General features: G+C 40.7%; 1 protein-coding gene across 5 annotated transcripts in view; it reads left to right on the top strand.

The window, feature by feature from the left end:
- The window catches only part of rptor (regulatory associated protein of MTOR, complex 1), a 298,884-nt gene that overhangs the window by 101,540 nt on the left and 181,958 nt on the right, over positions 1–15,386 (top strand). For all 5 annotated transcript variants that reach the window (XM_079553276.1, XM_079553279.1, XM_079553277.1 and 2 more), the window contains exon 7: positions 2,133–2,308. In XM_079553276.1, the coding sequence (XP_079409402.1) occupies positions 2,133–2,308 (176 nt within the window). The remainder of the gene's footprint in view (positions 1–2,132; positions 2,309–15,386) is intronic.

The following is a 15,386-nucleotide window of genomic DNA, read 5'->3' as shown; positions in this document are numbered from 1 at the left end:
AAATTGCAATTAAAAAGCAAAGTAGACCTTCACCATGTACTACTTGTACTGTGTACTTATACACAGTATAGACTGCTGTTAACTGATTCTTATAAAAAGTCTGATATGATTATTTACTAGACCTGGAAAATCTAAAGGATGCATGAATTTTAGGGCTGGGACAAAATATCGGATTGGACTTTCATTGCAAAACTTTGTGCTGCAATACCAAGTATCGATACTTTATCAATTATCGCAATACTTTCAATACTTTTGTTTGGAGGCATTTTTATCACAAACTCCTTTGTTTTCCAGTAACAGTTACGCAGCCCTTTTTTACATTTTGTGTTAATGTACTTTTCAATCAGTAAATGTCAAATGCCTTTTTTTTTTTTATAAAGTTTGGACACATGACCCTTTACACATTTTAAGGTCAACATATCACTTATTATAATTACTGTATCGCAATACGTATCGGATCGGCCCTGGGTGTCGTGATATGTATTGGATCGTGACAAAAGTCGTCCCAGCCCTAATGAATATACAGTAAAACAAGAAATGAATGGTTGCACAATAAGCAGAAGCAAAGCTAACAGTGCCATATACTTACTTTGTCATAAAACATATTAAATGAAATGATAATGCATTTTACACACGTGCATTTTCAAAAACTCGCCCAAAAAACGGTTCAGTCGAACAAATCTGAAAAGTAATCAACACAAAAATAGCTGGCCATGTGGCGTGAAAAGGGTCTGTCCTCACAGTTGATGACTAATAAATCAAAGAAGTTCGCTTGTAAAAAGAGATTTATTCAAGTAAGTAATTGCAGACAGCTTGTGCGTACAATGACAAGAGCGTGAGGAGGCGTGAGTGGGAGGTTAGAGGCTGCTAAAGTCTTCACCTGTTGCTGGACATTTTGTGCAGTTTCACACTCCACATTAGCCCACTTTTCACGTCAAGGCAGAGTTGTTCATTACCGTTCACATCGACCCGGTATCTGCTCATTCACTGCTCATTGTCTCGACCTGAGCTTTGTTTCAGACTCTCTAGCCCCTGATGTAGTAGCGACTTCTGGCCTCCTTCTAACCATCTCTTCTGCTTTGCTAAACTTTTCAACCTCACTGTCATCAAAGGCTTTGTTCAGTGGCTTTAAAGGTGCATTGTGCAAGTTTTTATGTGGAAAAGAAAGTTGATATTAGTGCGTATAGACCAGGGGTGTCAAACAAACGGCCGGTGATGATTTAATCCGGCCCCTGCCTTATAGAGCATAAATTCCAGTATGTAGGAAAAAAAGTACGTCTCTAGCCCATTCCTGTGCGGAGTTATGAATTTTTAAACAATCACCAGAATGCTCATTCTAGCCACCAGGGGTCATTACATTTAAAAAAAGAAAGAGTTCCACACGTGTCCAGCAGAGGGCACTGACATAATAAGAGCTCAGGATATGAACAACACATTATATAGCCACGTGGTAAATGGACAGCCTGCCCCAGAGCAGCTGTGGCTTCAATAACAGCTTACCACCACCGAGTGTGGAATGAATGAATAATGACTATTATGTAGTACTATGCAGGACACGGGCTTGTGAAGTGGTCCTGTTGTGGCTTTGGGTGCAAGAACAAGAGGAATGACATTTGAGACGATAGAATGAAGTTTATCTGATATTTCCAACATTAGACATTTGTTTATCGTTACTATGACAGCTACAATGGAAATGGATAGGAATCTAGCTTCCCGCCTCCAGCTAAGCCCGGAATGTTTGCAAACAATTAAAGGGACCCAGTGGCTGTATGAGTGGTCATCATGGCGCCTTTACTTTCCATCACAGTGCTCTCTATGACGCTCCAGGATCACTTGTTTGAAAGGTGTTCACTGCTGACGGACGCTCTCACCAGAAAACCTACAAAACAATTGATCCTAGAGCATTGTAGAGACCACCGTGATTGAAAATAAAGGCGCCATGCTGACCACTCCTATAGCCACTGGGTCACTACTAGGTCACATATATGCACAAATATTAACTTTTTTTTTTCCACGCATAAAAAGTCGCATAATGCACCTTTAAGACGGAGATATGCTGCTGATTACTAAAGAGCTAAACAACTCCATCCCTCATGCTTTATTCTTAATTTTGTCGTCCTCCGCTTGTGCAGGTGGCAGCCATAAACCCCAGTCACCCCCTGGCCCAGATGCCTTTGCCCCCCTCCATGAAGAACTGTATCCAGCTGGCAGCGTGCGAGGCCAGTGAGCTGCTGCCCATGAACCCTGACCTCCCCGCTGACCTCTTCACCTCCTGCCTCACTACGCCCATCAAGATCGCCCTCCGCTGGTAAGGATGGCACACTTTTAACATTTCAGATCGAGAGAGTGTGGTCACTAAAGGTCAGCTCATTGTGCACACTTCAGAGTCAGTGAAGTGTAAAATGTTTCTTAATTTTCATTGTTTTATGCAATATTTAATTGTAAGAAATACTGCTAAATTACAGATGATTATAGCTAGGGATGCATCGGAGCCGATACTGGACAAAATACGGTATCGGGTATCGACTACAAATATCCAATACTGAACCAATACTAGTTTTGGCTCTAAACACCTTAAAAACACAACTTTCCCCACCTAAATCTAAGTGAATGCTGTATATCATTGTAAAGCTAAGAACCTGGAGAATTAAATCGCTGACTTAGTTTTAACCTTTGCAAATGTAATTTTGATCACGCAAAATTCTGTAGTTAGCAATAGCATAGCTGAAGCTAGCGGGAACATGCTAATGCTAACAAAAACGAATCAAGGCGGAGTCAGAAACTATGACAGAAATACCTGAAGTAGCCTAATACAATAAAATAACCACTGCTGAAGCCAAGTGTTTGTATTTTAGTTTAATTATTTGTAATGATCAGATCACTTAAAGGGGCTAGATGTAAGTTTGCCATTTTATACTCACTACTGCCACCTCAGGTCATACGTGTAACTGCACCTTCTATATTAAAGGAATAGTTCACCAGTTTTCCATACTGAGATATGTTCTTACCTGAGCTTAGACGAGTTGATGCGTACCTGTCTGGTCTTTGTGCGTGCCCTCAGTCTCGCAAAACGACGCAAGATGTTGTTAGCATTTGGCCTCTCCCAATGTATTCCTATAGCTCCAAACGGGGTGAAGTTAGAAGCGACCAAGCTCTTCCACGGGCATGCGCAAAGACCAGACAGGTACGTATCAACTCGTCTTAGCTCAGGTAAGAACATATCTCAGCATGTAAAAACGGGGAACTATTCCTTCGGACCCAAAGTAACAACTTTTTGAGTGACAGGGCAGGATTTTAGAGGCAGTTGTGGTGAACAGGTCTGGGCTCATTCTACACATTAGGACATGGCTGGAACATGTAGGGGGAGGAAAATACATATTTTAACATTTTTAAACTCCGTATAGTCCCTTTAAGCTGTTTAGATTAATGTAGCCTAAAGCCTGTCATACCAAAGATATTTAGTATAGAAAAGTCCAGTGATCCTTGTTAGATGTTTATCCAAGAGTTTATCAATAGATGTAATTCATAATTGATCTATAACATGACAATAAATATGACTTTATTGATCTTACAATAGAGAAGAGTCAATTAAATTTTTCACTCAGAGAAAGCCACTTTTAAGAAAGTCTCTTGATATCGGTAAATATCGGATATTGGCAGATACTCAAACCCCAGTATGGGTAGCAAAATAGCTGGATCGGTGAATCTCTAATTATTGCTAAATTAACCTCAAAATACATGTTGCAAGATTTCACTATTAAATTAAGTCTTTTCCTCAAATGTGAATATCCTTATTCAACAATAAGATGTCATATGGGGACACTAGGAACTCACACTATTAGCTTGGAAAAAACAGTGTGTGTGTTGCTCCTACAAGAGCTGTAAGATTATAAAAAAAAGCTGTTTCTTAAGTAGGAGGTGTAGATTTGAATGTTGCACAGCCTACGCTACGTCCAGACACGGCGAGGATCAGTTGTTTTACATTTGCGGTGACTTTGTAAGTAGTAGCAGGTGGTTTTGTTTATGTTCAGACAAAAGACAAAAGATGCATACGAAGTACAAAGCAAAGCAGTATGTTCATGATTGTTTTATCAGTTGGCAGCAAGTAAATAAGAACACATTACTCTGGGACTTTGGGATCTGTTCATTAAAAAAAAATTAAAAAAAATTCAAAAGTCTGACTCATTGTTGTAGTTTGTTTACTCAGTAAAGCCAGACCTGTAACTCGTATTATCTGAGAATTAAGAAAGAGCTCAGTGAGACGGAAAGTGTTTGAATAATAATCTCCAAACGTACAGCTGATGGAGAGTGAATCACTGACTTCTTTCTGAGTGCAAGTCCAGGCGTTTTCATTAAGCAAGATTTGCAACGACAATATGGGCCAGCTTTTCAAATGTTGCTGCGCCCTCTGCAGGCAGTAGTTGGAATGATAATCGTAAAACAGCGAAAACAAACTTCAACTTTCAGTTCGTGGTGTACTTTAACAGGGTTTCCACGTGGCAGTGAAAAGCATGAAAAGTTATTAAATGAATTATGCCAAAATCAAGGCCTTAAAGGTGCATCATGCAACATTTTATGTGAAAAAAAAAGTTGATATTTGTATGTATTTGACCTTGTAGTGACCTAGCGGGTGTATGAGTGGTCAGCATGGCGTCTTTACTTTCCATCACAGTGGTCTCTTGGACGCTCCAGGATCAATTGTTTTCACTGGTTTTCAAAGCTGATAGACCCTCTCCCCAGAAAACCTACAAAACAATTGATCCTGGAGCATTGTAGAGACCACTGTGATGGAAGGTAAAGGCGCCATGGTGACCATTCATGCAGCTGATGGGTCACTTGAAGGTCAAATAGGCACAAATATCAACTTTTTTTTCATATAAAAAGTTGCATAATGCACCTTTAAATGTCATTAAAAACCTTCAATTTGATTGAAACTGGCGTTGCTCAACAATTTGTACTGTATAAGTTCACCAAAAATACCAAAATTATGGTTGACACAGTGGTTAGCAAAGTGGGGTCGGGACCCCCTGGAGGGTCGCGGGACATTGAGATGGGGGTCACCAGATGATTTTGAGACAAAATGTTTAACATTTCTGATATCAAATTTGAAGTGTTTTTAATTGAAAACAGAAACTTAAAAAACAAACAAAAGAAAACAAAACTTAAATTATTAGAAATGCTTATTGCATTTTACAGAAGGGGTCCTGAGTTGTGATTTTTTTGTGATTTTGCGGGTCGTGGCCTCTGGTCTAAAACATGTTTTAGTTGTAGTTTTGGCTGAAATTGCTAAAAAGTTGCCAGTTTCCTCTGTTTGATGACATGTTTGCAAATCTTAAGAAATGAATTCTGTGCTGATCTTCTGCTGCATTTGTGACTTTAAAATATAGTATTTAGGCATTCAAAATCATTAAATGTGACTTGCTTCTGCCTGTATAGACCCTGTTTGAACAGAACAGATCTGTTTATGGATTATGGGCTCAAAATCATGAACACGTAGCATCAGCCAAACTTTGTATTGTCTGTAAGCCGTTTTTGTTTTTTGTTTTTAAATAATTTTGTTTCCTTTTAAGTTGTGTCAAAGATGATTTGAAAGACGATGATTATTTTCTGTCTCGACTAAGACAGAAAATAAATATCTTATCCAACTGTCTAAGAAACTGTCTTCCCTCTATTAAAATCCAGATAAAAGTGCTTCAACAGTTAAAGAAAAAAACAACCAAAGTAAACTGTAAACGCATGAACGTAGCAAAATGCTGCTACAGGTATGTGTTTGACGAGGAACATTATTATTACATGGTTAAGAGTTCAAAAAAAGTCAATCTTTTCAAGTATTGTTCAACCCAACACATGCAATTTTAAAGCTCGTTCTTTATTTGTTGCTGGGACCAGGGAGTCGCAGGCTTGCATCAGTGTGTCAGCTGTGTGGGGTACAGGCTGCTGCTGGGGCTTGCACTGCCTGCTAAAGGGGGTTGCATCACGTCCCCTCCACAGCTTCAAACCGCACTCTGCAGGAGACACGTCATTCAAGTTTAACTCTAGCATGTTTCCTCTACTTCCTCCACTGTACAATATAACTATAGGCTCTTTCTGCCAGAGTCGAGCTGATCAAAGAGATGGTGATGTGAGGCTTAAACTTTAAGAATGCAATGAAGTGTGGCTGCTGGCAATGTAAAAAGGATTGTTAGAGGACCCAAGGATTCATTTTGCTTTTGTTAACTGGACTCTTAAATCGGGCTTCACAAATCGATAATGATGCCTCAGGCCACCCTAGTAAACATTTTTGAAACGCTTCCTTCAGGGAAAAGGTATCGCTGTGTCAAATGATCCCCATCTTAGCTTTTGTGTGGACTTTCTATTGTATGTATTTATGTGGCATTTTGTTTGTTTTTATATCATGCAGTGTCCTTTTAAATGTTGACGGCGCACTTTGAGCCCCCTGCTCCCCAATGTGGTTTTATACTGCAAATAGCTGATAAACTGAACTGGACTAAGTCTATACCTGTACACGTCAGTTCTTAGACTTGTCCAGTGTGACAATCTAACAATATATCAGTAAGAACGCATGAATATCTCACAGGTTGAGGACAACAAATAGAGTTTGCAACATTTCCACAACTGCTTGAGACCGTGGAGACCTCTCTGAGACCATGAGGAGACTCCCCTAAAATCAATTCTGTTAGCTTTCACCGAGACTACCTGGAGACTCGCCTTATTACTAGGGGATGTAGACATCGCTGTGACCAGCAGCAACTCGAGTCTCCAACTAGTCTTCAGGCCGGTGAGATAGGCCCTTTGTATGCGCACAATCAATCAGACGTCGTGCAGTCTCCGCAACGTCTCAGCAACTCTGGTGAGATAGGCCCTTTAACATACAAACATCTTTCAATGTCTCGTCCACCTCCAAAAATAGGAGTAACAGAATTGTCTGTAAACCTGACGATTACTGTATCATCCGGACCATAAGTCTCACTTTTTTCCCCATAGTTTGGCTGGGGGTGCGTTTTGTTCTCCAGAGCGACTTATATACTATATTTATACTATATTTTTTTCTTTTTTTGATTCAAATATGCAATTTCACTTGCAGCTAGAGGGCACTGCAGGCTAATCAACCAGCAGAAAGAAAGTTTGGAGTGAGTGAGAAAGCGGAGGTTACTCTTACCACAATGAAGAAAACTAAGCAAAGCTAATCACGGGCTAAAAGCTCGATGGCCACAGCTAGAGGAACGAGTTCGCAAATGAGAGTTTATAAAACGAGCTGCCGGGAGAGGCTTGTCAACGGTGCAGTTACGCCTCCATGCCCAGGTCGTTGCCAATGAGATTGTTCAGAAGTGACAGTGATTTGGAGTGAGATCGAGAGTTTGATATGTTCTCAATGCTATAGTTATCTGTTAACTGTTTATTTGACGTTAACATACCAGACACAGATTTAGTTTGTTGTTTACGCTTCATGTAGCTAACCGTCAATAGCATTAGCATTAGCATACCGTACGCCTATTCAGCCTGTTGTTTTTTCTCCATTAGGCATTGCCCCAAAAGGTTTGATTTGTCATAAGTGGTGGATACATGGATTAAGCTGTATCATGTTTTGTCTCTCACCAGAAGAGGCCTGGTCTGCTGCTTAAGTCGAGTGCAGCTTTGAGAATAAAAATGGGTGGGGTACAGAGATAAGCCTTTTTAATTTTGCTCTTTCACCTCATTGGCAGTTCCAGTTCGAAACATGACCAACCATGAACACTTTAATGTTTCAAAGCATTTTCTATCGTTTCATATGTATATTTTATGGAGGTGAGGTTGTCGTCTCATTCGCTTTCCCCGGTGCCACATGTGTCATAAATTATTTCCTGCCGTATTTGGTTTGAGGTCATTGTAACATTCGGATCATTTCCATCTTAAAAATCATGCTTTTACAGCTCCCCCTCGACACGGCGTAAGTCACAGTGACGAGTCCCCCCCCAGGACAGGTCGGACAGCAGTCAAATGTTTCTTATCTGTCGTAAAACTGAAAGAATTGCGTTTATCTTTCTGTCTCTAAATCCTGGCACTGCACTGACCTTCAGCATAATGAGGCCTCTGAGTTATGCCATTAATATTGATACGCTTCCTCAACAGCCTATTTCAGACGGGACTGGAAGCCCTGAGCCCACTGGACAATATTGACTCAATGATTTCCCCAAAATAAATGCGACGCTTCGGGGCATTGGACCAACCTTTTTTACATTCATCATCATCAAATTACTAGCTGGGAATAAATACCGTGTAGTGAAATTACAGTAATCGGTTGCAAAGGTGGCATTTAATTGGATTGATTTGTGTGGAACGCATTTGTGTCGGCTGCCGAAATCACTCAAAATCATCATTTGTCATAATGACCTCAACATAAAACCTCCATTCTGAACTTAACCTTGAAGAATGCAGCTGAAATAATGCGGCTTTATCAATCATGTGATGTAATGTATTGTAAAAATAGTGTAAAATTACTTGCATCCACTATTTACAGCATTGAGTTGCAGTAATGCTGTAACCCAGTGCTGCTAAATTATTTTTCTGGTACTAAGAAAACACATACACACACATAATCTTGTACTTCTGTCTTAGTGAGGACACTTATAGACATAATGCATTACCCAGACCCTTACCCTAACCCTTACCCTACCTAACCCTAATCTAAACCCAATTCTAACCCCAACCCTAAAACCACATCTAGACCCTCAAACAACAGTCCTTCAAATAAGTGAGGACCACCCAAAATGTCCTCACTTTCCAAAAATGTCCTCACTCTGTTGGTTAAAAACTCCAACTGGTCCTCGCAATGTCGTAGTTACAAGAACACACACCCACACACATTCTTGTACTTCTATCTTAGTGGGGACACTCATCGACATAATGTATTACCCAGACCCTAACCTTAATCCTAACCCTAACTTTAATCTTAACCCAATTCTAACCCTAACCCTAACCCTAAAACCACATCTAGACCCTCAAACAGTCCTTCAAATAAGTGAGGACCACCCAAAAAGTCCTCACTTTCCAAAAATGTCCTCACTCTGTTGGTTAAAAACTCAAACTGGTCCTCACAATGTCGTAATTACAAGAACACAGACACACACGCACACACACACACACACACACATACACATACACACACACTCTCCCCTGCGGCTATAAATAGTATAATTGGTCTATTACATTGTTAAAAGTACACCTCTGCATAACATTGTATCCTTATTAACATTAAAGAAAACAAAATATTGATGAACTTGAACTTGCGCGTTGACAAAGTGGGATGATTGCTGTTTTTGCTGAAATAACTCAGCGTGACTGGGGTGTAATGTCTTTAACCCCTTAACCCCCACTTTAATGTGCATTTTCTCCAGCTTTACCCAAATCTAAAGCTTCTTGAACAAAGCATCAAAACAGCGACAAAAACGAGGGTGAAAATACAACAAAATAATAAAAAAAAGAGTGACAGAAAAGTGCCGGACAAGCAACAATAACACAATAAAAAAGCGACAAAAACAAAAATCCGCTCGGTTAAAGGGGATGTAAGAGGTTAAGTGATGCCTTAATTTATTTTGTATCAATTTCAGAAACTATTTCAGAAACGGTGAACACACCGGTCTTTCCTCATCTCCCACCGTGAAACCAAGCACCACATACACGTGGCCATATTTCCTCATCTTAGCTTTGCTCGTCACTGTTCAATATTTGTCCATGGTGTGTCTTGAGGGTTTGTTTACTGCACTTCACATCTGCTCTGTGCTGTGTGTTCGCATGCTCGATGTAAAAACCCTGCCACCTACTGTAGTGGTGGTGCAATTACACTCTAACCTGGTATGGTGAAAAAAAAAGCATGTTTCCCGCGGTCACGCCCTGGCAACGCCCACTATTTGAGAAGGACTGCTGTAAAGAGCCATACTGATATTACTCTGTGAATAACATAAGCAGAGTAATATCAATATATCAATGCAGACTCAAGCAAAACAAGATGCAAATCCAGAAGTGCAAAGTGTTGCTCGTTAAAATCTAATGGGTTTAAGAAGCTTAGAGAACACACATTTTATACCTGGTGAAGGCACTGCATCCAACATCCCCGGTTGTTTCTTTTGACTTTATTTTCAGGATGACCACAGCAAACATAGACCAGGCTACAGCATAAATTCGAATACATTTGACTAAAAGTTATAGCTAAAAGCTCCTTTATGTGTGACTGGTGTTCAGATTCCGCCCCTGTATTTAATCACTGTGGCACGATTCTGAAATGCTGTGGCAAAAATTGTGAATTGGTTTAACCAGGAATAACCACTCGACGAGGAGCTTTAATTAAAGGCGTTCTACCTTCCTGCGGCTGCCGTCTCCACTCTTCTCATTATTCTCTACCTGTTGCAGTGGAGCGCCGTGGAGCCGGAGGTGACTTTTAGCAGAAGGACGGGCGCAGGCAGAGCAGGGGGTTGCGGGAACATCATTAACTCCAGAAATAGTGTTTTGAGTCCTGCAGATTTTGGCACAGAATAACAATCTGATTGAGAACAATGCCAGAACTCTCCAAACAATTCTTTTACCACAATAAACACGCCAGCTGTGGACGGTCTCTCGCTTCCGCCTCCTGTGCGTTCAGTAACATTTAAACAGCAGCGCAAAAATCCAGTTTCCCTTCTCTGTCCCTGTTGTATGTTTATTATTTAATAAATACAGAGATTGCAGCGCAAGCTTCGCCTTAATTTCACTCGGGCCCGGGGTAAGAACGCTGGAAAAATGAGCCCACCCGGGTGTTGACGGTAGACAGATTCGAACAGGCTGATGCGTATAGGCTTTACCTCCGCTTTAAAACTTTAATAAGATGCATTGAGGGCTGCATGATGGGGTTTACAGGGGAAGGCGGAGGCGGCTGGGGAGAGGGAGCCATGTGTACCTTTCATGGTGCAGCTGAGCAGAAAATCATTACTGATGGAGCGCCATCTTCAAGGGATTTCCCCGCTGCGGAGACGAATGGGCCGGGATGATGAGGCGATGAGAACAGAGGCAGAGGAGGGACTGTACCGGGCTTTAAAGGGCCAGGGGCATTTCAGGGAGCACAGGCCGGGGGGAAGGCTCTGTAATAGAAACATTGCTGCTGTGTATTGTGACTAAGGCATGTTTTTCCTATGATGCTTTAGTCACTGCGTACTGTTATATTCAACACATTTCATATATGTTTAACATTTAATTTACCTGTCTAGTATAGAGATAATCTCAAATTCCTCACTAATTTTCGCTGCTTGTTTTTACTTCCAAATAAAGACAAAACTCTTAATGGCAATGGTGAAGACACAGCTGTCTCTGCGGAACTGACAGTGAATCCTAATGCTAAATATATTCCCTGTTTTGCCAAAGATGACCTTCAGACACACAAGCTGTCACGTTTTTTGAAGTACTATTGCTTTTACACCAATGAGGAGACTTATGGGTTATACCCCTACCCGCTCTGGGGGCTTCTCGGAGACACACTTTTAAAAAACACTTGTCAAATTAAAGACGGCCTTCAAAGTCATTAAAAAGTAACTACACACAGTATGATCCATAAATGATGAGACGGTGACCAAAATTGTGTTCTTTTATTGCTTTATCAAAAGTTAGTGAAGCTACAATCACAAAATTGAGCTCAAAGTGCAGACGGAAGCTATTCACATCTGAATCAGGGGAAGAGTTCAAGAATTACAGGCGGGCAGTGCTAAGTAACTCATGCCCCGAGAGGCCGTAAGCGCCACTGCAGGTGTCGTAGCATGTTGTGATTTTTTACTCATTAATTGTCCAGGAGAGTAAATACTACGAAAAGACAAATAGAAAGTGGGATATTGTACAATTACAACCACTCAAACTTGGCTGTAAATACTGTTTAAGTGGCGCTAGCCCGCAGTTAGCTTTGCCCGTTAGCCTCGTAGCTTCTTCTTCGTGATTCCATTAGTGTGTATTGGGGCCTCCGACCCGGTGCAGGCAAAGCTGCAATTGTGGTTTTCTGGCCAGAGACATGAGGAGGAGATGAAAGACCCCCCCAATCGTCCCATTAACACTCGTATTACCCCCAGAGGGTCTACGGAAAGGATTTATTAAGGTAAACAAGTTGCTTAGTATTGCTTTAAGTAATTGGACAAACACCCCTAGAAACCACCAAAGAACCACCACTGAACTTTCTTATTGCCTTACCTTATTTTAATCAATTCTTAGCCTTTGCGTTCTGTACTTTGCTCAACTGCACTTGTCCCATTATTCACGAATCAAACTCTATTATGATATTTAGTTGATTTTATGTCACATTTATAGGAACTCTCCTGGACAGAATTCAAAGCAGGGCGGTACCTTCCGTTCAATATTCCTGCAGAAATGTGCGCTGGTTTACCCTTGCCATTGGGCTTCCCGTTCCAATAACACTCACCTTTATCTCACCATAGATGTGAAATGCTTATCAGCTCCGTTAAAATATGCAGCTGACCTCGGATTGCTCTTCAATATCGCATCCATGACAAACCCCTCATGCACAGGTAGGCATTATGGATCGGTTATACTAGAAAATCAACATTCAAGGTTTGCATTATCCTCTATTTAGCCGCGGAAACCTTGACACACACTCTCGTATTTTTTCTCTGTGTAACCCTCTAAAACTGCTTAGCATTCGCTCATTAAGATACACAACACCAGTAACCAAAGTGTATATTTCATGTAAAACTGTTGACACGCTCTCTTCCCCGCCCCTGCTCTCTTGATGTTGGGAGATCTACAGGGGAGGTTACATAACGCTACCGTTTGCCTCTGCTGCAGAAACCTTTGTAGATTTAAAAGAGCGCTACAGTGTTGCCTCAGAAAACCTCTTATATCTACTGGTGTGTTCGAACTTAAGCACATACTTTTGATTGTACTTTTGATCCAGCAAGTTCATCCAAAATGTTTGTCAGTATCCCAAAAGTAACCTCTTAATACCGAATAATGTAAAGCCTACGACACTGAACTTTGTCTCTTTTTGATTGACATATTGTTGTATTAGTTTTTTTTGACGAAAGCCAGTATTTATTGTAGTGTGCACTCTGTTCCTGTACAGCACTTTGGGGCTGTGACGACTGTTTGTAAATGTGCTCTATAAATAATTTGATTTTGACCTTGTTCGAAGGTTATGTTTCTGCCGGCACCTGTGGTTTGTTGGACTTAAAATATAATGGCTAAAACTAGAAATCCTTTTCAGCAGACGGATAATTAAGCCCACCTTGATATACAGTGCCTCTCGAAAGTACTAATACAGCATGAAGTTTTTACTGAAAGTTCACACACAAGTAACCGACAACTGTGAAGTGTTCATACAGCATGAATTAATTCTTAGTGGAAGCCCCTTTTGCTGCAATAACAGCAACAAGTCTATTGGGGTTTGACTCTACAAGATTTGCACATCTAGAGACTGACATTTTAGCCCATTCTTCTTTACAAAACAGCTCAAGCTCTGTCATTAGAAGGAGAGCGTTTGTGAACAGCAGTTTTCAGGTCTTTCCACAGATTTTTAATAGGATTTAGGTCAGGACTTTGACTGGGCCGTTCTAACACATTAATGTTTTTTTTTTAAAAACCTTTCCATTGTAGATTTATCTTTGTGTTTAGGGTCATTGTCCTGCTGGAAGGTGAATCTCCGACCCAGCCTCCAGCAGGTTTTCCTCCAAAATGTCCCTGTATTTGGCTCCATCCATCTTCACAACTGTTCTTACAATCTCCCCAGTCCCCGCTGAGGAAAAGCAGCCCCACAGCATGATGCTGGGGGGGGGGGGGGGGAGCAATTCACTGGGGATGGTGATAGGTAGGTAGGTAGGTAGACAAGTAGACAAGTAGATAGATGCTAGATAGATTCATTCATTCATTCATTCCACCAGTCAGGTAAAAGGCCTTTAATGATTTCCTATTGTGAAAAACCGCCAAAAAGAGGATGTTGTAACTGAATTGTCCATAGAAGAACACACAAAGAGTGTAAATATGATAAGCAAATAAGGTGACAATTTCTCGCGCTATAGCACAAAAGCTGTCACTTGTTTGCAGACGAAGTAAAGATTAGTGCGAGCATTTTTCTACAAGGTTCTGGAGTTGAGCAGAAAGATCTCGCTGTCAGTTCATTAAGATGTCAAAAGTGTGGAAGCCCCGAGCAGCCGCTCTGTGAGAAGACACGCTGCAAAGTTTTTCAAAGCTACATTTTGAGCTAAAAGACACACAGTACGTGACTCTCAAAGACCTAATGAGCACAGCGTTTTTTTTTAAACACAAGTGAAGAAGGCAAATAAACTAAAGACTATTTGCTCTTTTAATGTTACTTGTGAAGCTCTCGTCGCGGTTACATAAGGCTGTTGCGGTGAGAATTTTAGTACCAAGGCAGATTTTAAATTATAATGTATTAAAGATTAATGAGATTATTTTTAAAGTTAATAAGACAAATGAATAAATGGAGTGGGGTCTGGCCCGAGCAGCATGGAGATACACTTCATTACTTCTTTCAGTTCAAATCAGCATCAAAGCCGAGTATGCCGCTGGTATATTGAATACATTAAGTCAATTAACAGATACTTCCTGAACATACCAGGATGCTGACCTTGCCTGCACAGCCTGTAGCGGTTAATAATCCAGCAAAGCATTATGGAAACTGACACAGATGATAACATATTTTGGTCAATAATTGAGGTTTATAATAATAATATTCTTTTGGGTACTTCAACATAAAAATGGAAAAAAAAAGTAATAAAAAGACGGTAAGGAGTGAGAGGCTGGGCTGATTACGGATGAATTATATTTATTGGATAATATGGTTAAACGCTCAACAAAGCTGAGTTTGCACAATTCTCATTAAAAAAAAAGCAAATCTTATCAAAATGGCCGTACAATGAACAGATAGTTATGATGTTAAGACTGAACTTTTGGACTCGAAGTGTTGTGTGAAATGCTTAATTCGTGAGCCGATGGTTGCAAGGACAGACTGAGGGGATGATGTCACCCTGAGATGGTCCTGGACAGGCTTCAACAGTGAATAATCAAACAACTGTTGGGACTTTGTGACAGCAGCCAGACATTTCTCTGTAGTCAGAGTCACCGAGGCGCAGCTGCACCGCGGCTCACACGTGAAAAACATTTGGAGAAAAGGACAACACCTGATGACTTTACAAACGATCAACCCAATATGTCCAGAGAGATTTCACTGGCCTACTTTGGTAAAACGACACATGTGGTTTGTAATTTAGAGACAAGCTTATGTGAATAATCTTTAGCTTCAGCTTGTTGTCTGTGATGTGCCGATAGAAGCACAGACAATGTATTTATAAAACTCTAATAACAAAGAAGGTACTGAAGAGAAAGTACACAAAAGGTTATGCGAGAGCTTTAAGCAGGTGCTT

Source organism: Gobius niger (genome assembly GCF_951799975.1).
Source record: "Gobius niger genome assembly, chromosome: 3".
Lineage (NCBI taxonomy): Eukaryota > Metazoa > Chordata > Actinopteri > Gobiiformes > Gobiidae > Gobius > Gobius niger.
The sequence above is the reverse complement of the archived record's forward strand: the minus strand, read 5'-3'. Positions and strand labels throughout refer to the sequence as shown.